At 35.0% G+C, this 6,000-nt stretch overlaps 1 protein-coding gene across 1 annotated transcript in view; it reads right to left on the bottom strand.

Moving 5' to 3' along the window:
- Positions 1-249: 249 nt before the first annotated feature.
- DENND4C (DENN domain containing 4C) overlaps positions 250-6,000 on the bottom strand; it is a 78,008-nt gene continuing 72,257 nt past the window's right edge. Inside the window, exon 33 of the mRNA XM_076361956.1 lies at positions 250-5,429. Within this exon, the coding sequence (XP_076218071.1) occupies positions 5,293-5,429 (137 nt within the window). The 3' untranslated portion in view covers positions 250-5,292. The remainder of the gene's footprint in view (positions 5,430-6,000) is intronic.

The following is a 6,000-nucleotide window of genomic DNA, read 5'->3' as shown; positions in this document are numbered from 1 at the left end:
CATCCTCTCTCATGAACCAGATCTCCACAAGTGAACCCCGTCTTTTCTCTTCCTCTCCCCCTGCCCCGACTGCTCCTGCTTCTGCTCATTCAGAAGTCACTAAGGTATTAGGAAACAATTCCCCAAAAAGGCAGTCAAAAGTCTCTGCTGTTGCCTAACTACAGGCTGAATTTGCATTTAAGGTTAAATTCTGTCAAACAGATAAGTTCCAATGGCAAAAAAGCTGAACAATTGAAATTTTTTTACACAGGATGCATACATATTTTATTTTGGGAAATACATTAAAAATTGTTTCTTAGTCTAGGATATCTATACAGAATTCAGAATATGCAGAGTGCCCTTTTAAACTCAAGAAACATTTGTCAAATGTACAAAAACATTATAGAGAAACACTTGTTAATCAAAGCACAGTAAATGGATGCCATTTTTCAACAGTTCAAAACAGTCTCTAAACCAGTGCAAATTTTATTGCATTAAAGAAAACTTCCCAGCTCACTTAATAAAATCATAATTTATTCACACTACATCCTTTCATCCTCATTACAATAGTTTATTTTAAGCTCCTAAAAGGAGTTTAATGTGCTTCTAAAAACAGCAAACAATCCCTTTTATTTGCACCATTGATTGATGCAGACTGAAAGAACACATAAAAACCCCATCCGTTTCTCTCCTCATATGCATCACAATATACAGCACAGTAGAATACAGAACCAGAGTCCAATTAAACCATTCAGTTTCAAGACTTAAAAGTTACAAGGGTGTTTGTTTGTTTTTTTAAAAAGGTCCATAATGAAGAGCTGATATACAGAAGGCACCTTAAGGTTTTTATTAGTTAAAAGAAAAAAACCTTTGTTGAAAATGTACAGTTATGTGAATAAGACAATCTGCTTACCATTTAATGAAATAAAGTTATCTGCATTGAAATAATTGTTGAATTAAGTTTTAAAAAGAGAAAACTACCGAGTGGATTCTTCAGTTACTTACATTTTAACAATTTGTTTTAAAAAATATAATTTCTCTTATCTAATTTAATATACATTTTGAAAATATCCCCTATGTTGCAGTTATTCAAGGAAAGCAGTAAACTCAATGAAAGGTATATTCCTCTAGCTGCAGCAATACAAAAAGCCATTAATTCACAGTTAAAATGGAATAAAATTACTCATTCACAAGTGCAACGTAGCTTGAACTTAACCAATGTGAAATTCCACTAGGAACAAGACTAAGTTACTTGCAAAACAAATGAGTTTAGTTTGAAACCCATATACTAAATAAAATATTTTCCATTAAAGTTGTATTGTCTAAGGTTGAGTTATATAAAATGTGAAGACAGGATATGACTATAAGTAACATACAGATGTTTCTAGTAACGTGTACAAGCTGGTACCTATTACTGTGCCAATACTGCAGCCACATCAGTCTCCTATAGCTACGGGGTTTTGAAAGTTGTTATGTCTTGGTAATGTGCCAGAATATATTTATAATTCATAAAGAAAAACTTTGTCACTTAAGAATCCTGATTTTAAACCTTTAAGAACCCATTTGTTGTTTTAATTATACAAAAAATAGCTATTTTGATATGAGCACACAAGCTATATGTAACTGTTTTATAGCTGGGTGAAAGGTGCAAGATGGTATCTTCTCAGCATAACTGACTGAAGCTCAGCATCCTTAGGGCAACAATTCAAGGAAGCTTCTCTGTGATAATTGTTATTCCAACACAAACTTTCTAAGTTCTTGGGCTTACCTGAAATTCATTAACATTTTGCATCCACATACGTAGTCAGTTCGGTTTATACCCTCACTCTGTGCACACATTGCAGGTTTTGAAGTTAATACTGATCTGCAATCATTTTCTTCACGTTTATACTGAGAATTCCAAAATACACACAGAAGAGCCATCTCCTCCTGAACGCTGGCTGCTGAGCTACTAGAAAGAGCATTTGGAGGCAAGAGTTTTGCAAGTGAACAAAATGCTACTTTTTCTGCTTACACTGAGAGGAAAACAGAACCAAGACCAAGCTTATCCACACCCCTCCTTCACAACCCTTTGTCCAGTTCATTCATGCATTATGGATTCAGATAAATTTGGATTACTAGGAGCGGGGTGTCAAACAAGTTAGAAGCATTTGTAGGTAACTAAGTCATTCCTATGTAGCCCAAGAAGTTCATGCTATTACTAACTTGCAGAGAAGAACTTAGAACTTTAGTGCCCAATTTTCAGAAAGATGAAAGTGTTTGCAATGCACTCACAAAAAACTTTTGAAGACTTTTCCCTGTTTATTTTTGGCCAGATTTTCAACCATATGAGTATCAAGCCATGCTAAGCTATTTTATGCCACGCCCTTTTCTTATGTGTGCTCACAGTTCTTTCAGCATTCAAATTAGGGGAGCCTACATGTCAGAAAGTTTGTGTAGGAAAACCTGCAGTCTCTACCTGTTTGGAGGAGGAGACCTAAAAGTCAAAGGAAGAACAGGAAGTGCCATCATGCATTTGAAAGGAGAGAAAGCAACTAGGAAAAAAATACTCAGTTCTTAATTCGTTTCAAATTTTTGTGAACTTTTTTCTCCCCCCAAAAAGCATCTCCTTAGATGAAAACTTAATAAACAAATTGCTTTCAGAGATCTCCCTTTTCATTTGAACTATGGGTTTCATTCATGAACCAGCTGATCAGTTAGCTATTAAAAACTAGGCATTAAAAAAATCCAAATTAGAAAGAGTAAGCACTTACTTTTGTCATTCTATACTGAAGAATTAATTTCAATAGGCAGATTCAAGATTTCAAGTAATTACATGCAGGACTTCTACCACTCTGAAATCCAGGTACATACAACAGGAAGAGAAGTTAATTTGTAGTGTACAGAAACACCAATATGCAGGAGCAAATCAAAGCAAGTTCAATCCTGCAGCTGCCCTTTTCCCCTCAGGCTTTAGGTTTTTATTTGTTTAGTGTATGTACCTGGGGAAAGTCTAACATTTAGCGCGAGATGCTGTGACACAATCTGCTTTGCTGTTTCTACAACACTACTGCCTGATTAATCTATATTTTCATCAACAGATGGGAAGGTTGTTTTGAAATGAAGGTGATCTGCTTACAGATTTGAGTTTATAATAATATTATTTACAATGGTTTAAAACAATTTGGATGTCACCAATTATCTAAAACAGCACTCACTGGACAGATTTTCTTTGCAATTTAATGAGCTGGGAGAATTTAAGGACAACTAAAACTTGATTCATTGCAAGTTGCAATGAATGTGGATACATGACCAGTATCCAGGCCCTTCTTGCCAAGACTGACTACTGTAGTCAATTAGGTATGTGAGGTGAGGAAGTGTCTTATCTACTAGGAGCAATCCACATAATCATATAGTTTGTCCATTTAACACTCAAAAATAGTCTTTGCATAGCTGTATGTTTAAGATCAGTATAGAATTATACAGGAAAATTTGCCATTTTAATTTGTACAAGTTGTTTGGACGACTGCTTCAGAGAGACTTTTACTTTAAAAGGATGGAACCGTGCATGTCAATTATGTAATAGAAAAAGAGAGGAAAATATGAAGAATCAAGCTCTACTCTTCCATTGTGATGTAGGTCAGGTATCAGCAAGCAACTATGCATAAACTCAAAGAATAAAGAATGAGAAAAGAGTCAGTGTGTGCTTTCTTGCTTTTAATTGTTGAGAAAACACAGTATTTTCATCAGGAGAGAATCTGTCCAGGCAATATCCCCATATTAACTTAGGATCAGCACTTTTAGACAAAATACAAGGAATCAGTCTATGATGCAAATGTATTTTGTCACAAATAGTGCAAATCCTTTGTTTTAGCCTCATGAAAAAACAAAAGTTGGTTTTGTTGTTTCATGTAGAAGCTGTTCCAGACAGATTTTCATCCCTCATCATTTTCAAGAATGAAAACTTTTAAGAAAAAGACTAGTATGAAGTAAATACATTCATACTCAGATGCGATTATAGTTTTAGCTATGCTCCTTTAACATGCTACAAATCTTAACTCTTTTTTTCTCTAGGAATAATTCCACCAGAAAAGCCACACCATTAAATTTCAGCAAAAAACCTGGAATAAATCTTATCATATTCCTCAAGTAACAGAAACATTTAAATTGTTGACCAGTATCCAGGCCCTTCTTGCCAAGACTGACTACTGTAGTCAATTAGATACGTGAGGTGAGGAAGTGTCTTATCTACTAGAAGCAATCCGAAAGATGGATTCATCTTTTCAGATCATACACTCAAGCACTTCATTTGTGCTAATATACACTTTGAAGAACATATTTAGAAATACATTTTAATTGAAATATTGAATTTGGACTATCAGTGCAAAATAAGTAACCCACAGGCTAGCATGAAACCATGGGAGAGGGTGATAAAGAATTCAAGGAAAAGACACTTTTTAAGTATACATGCATACAGTATAAAGCATAATTTTTTCAGACAGTATCTGTTTGACAAATGTTGTATGTATCCTAATGCCATTTAAGCTTCCTATCTAATTTTTAGAAAGCCATCCATTTCTGAGCTGCTTAGTGTAGACGCCTATCATTCTTTTGGAGAAAGTGGCAGTACATTCATAGGATCTTCAGTTTGTCAGATAGAGAATACAGAAAAACTGAGTGTAAGTTTCTGGTTTTTACAACTGTAGACATACATTATGAAAAGGTCAGCCAAAGATAATTAAGAATACTGATAGGGACAAGGGTCAGGAGAAGGGTAGCAATTTTAGGTACTGTGATCTGACAAAAGCAACTACATTGCAACTTCCAATCCAAGACTCAAATATTTACATTCATACATACATACTGCACACCAATAAAAAGATCCCTCTTTAGATAAAGGTCATTTTAAAGAAGTAGTGAAGAATCTAAGTATTCTGTGGCAGGAAAGGTATTTCATTAAAATACACAAATATTGGTTGCCCTTAAGAACGTCACCAACTACAGGCTGCTATTTAAACATCACCTTTTTGAACAACTTTATATTGTAGGGGAAAGATTTGAGGAAGGAAAAGGAGAAGTATATACAGGAGAAAAAAGCAGATCAATCACTGAAACCAACTCACCCTATTAATTTAGTTTTAAAACATTTTAACGTACTTTATACTGTGTCTCATGAGATGAAAGACAAGAATATATGTTGTAGTTCAATGAAATTGCTTTGACAAATTGCTCAGTTATCACCTTTTGGGATTCAAAGTGTATATATCACCATGCTCCTGGTTTGTTGACCTCTGCTTTTGTCTCACTGAAGTTTAGCGTGCATCTTCCTCAATTTTATATTAAAGGTGCTCCAAAGCACTTCCTACAACACTCAACCCTGCTGCTTGGTGGAGCATCTATTTTCTGCATCTTTTCAAGAACATCCTTTGGTAGATTTTTATGTGCAAATCTGTATTCATTATCAAAGACCTCTGGAATAGAAAAAGCATAGTTGAAGTTATTTAAGAAACCCTGTACAGTGCACACTACTGTTCCTATAAAATACTTTCGGTAATTGTTATATAATAACAAAATAATTATCTTAACAGCCGCTGATTTTTTTTTTTCCCCCAAAATGCATCCTCTCTGAGAACCTGAAAAGCATCTTCACACTGGAGCATCACAGCGCATCACAGTGGATGCCCATTACTTCTATCACAGTTCAGTTTGCCCATTCCCAGGGTATTTCCCCTTTCACATCCCATAAGGGAGTTCCTTTGCTTGCATAGTCAGGGCAGAGGAGATCAGGAAGGGGTGGGCAATCAGGTGGCTAGACAACATAGGTCTAATATGTGGGTCAGAGAAAGATGGACAACACTGGGAACAAGTTTTCAGACATGAGGAATTAAAGCTTCAAGCTAATAAACTTTGTTTAAAATCACTGATTACTGGTTTCAAACAAAGTAAAAATTAATGGCCCCATCTAAATTACATTTTCATAAAAGCAACACCTACTTGAAGAGTGACAGCACAGTACTTTTCACTAAAACACAGCAATTGAAA

Source organism: Aptenodytes patagonicus, chromosome Z, assembly GCF_965638725.1.
Source record: "Aptenodytes patagonicus chromosome Z, bAptPat1.pri.cur, whole genome shotgun sequence".
In the NCBI taxonomy this organism is placed as follows: domain Eukaryota; kingdom Metazoa; phylum Chordata; class Aves; order Sphenisciformes; family Spheniscidae; genus Aptenodytes; species Aptenodytes patagonicus.
This window is presented reverse-complemented; position numbering and strand designations above follow the sequence as displayed.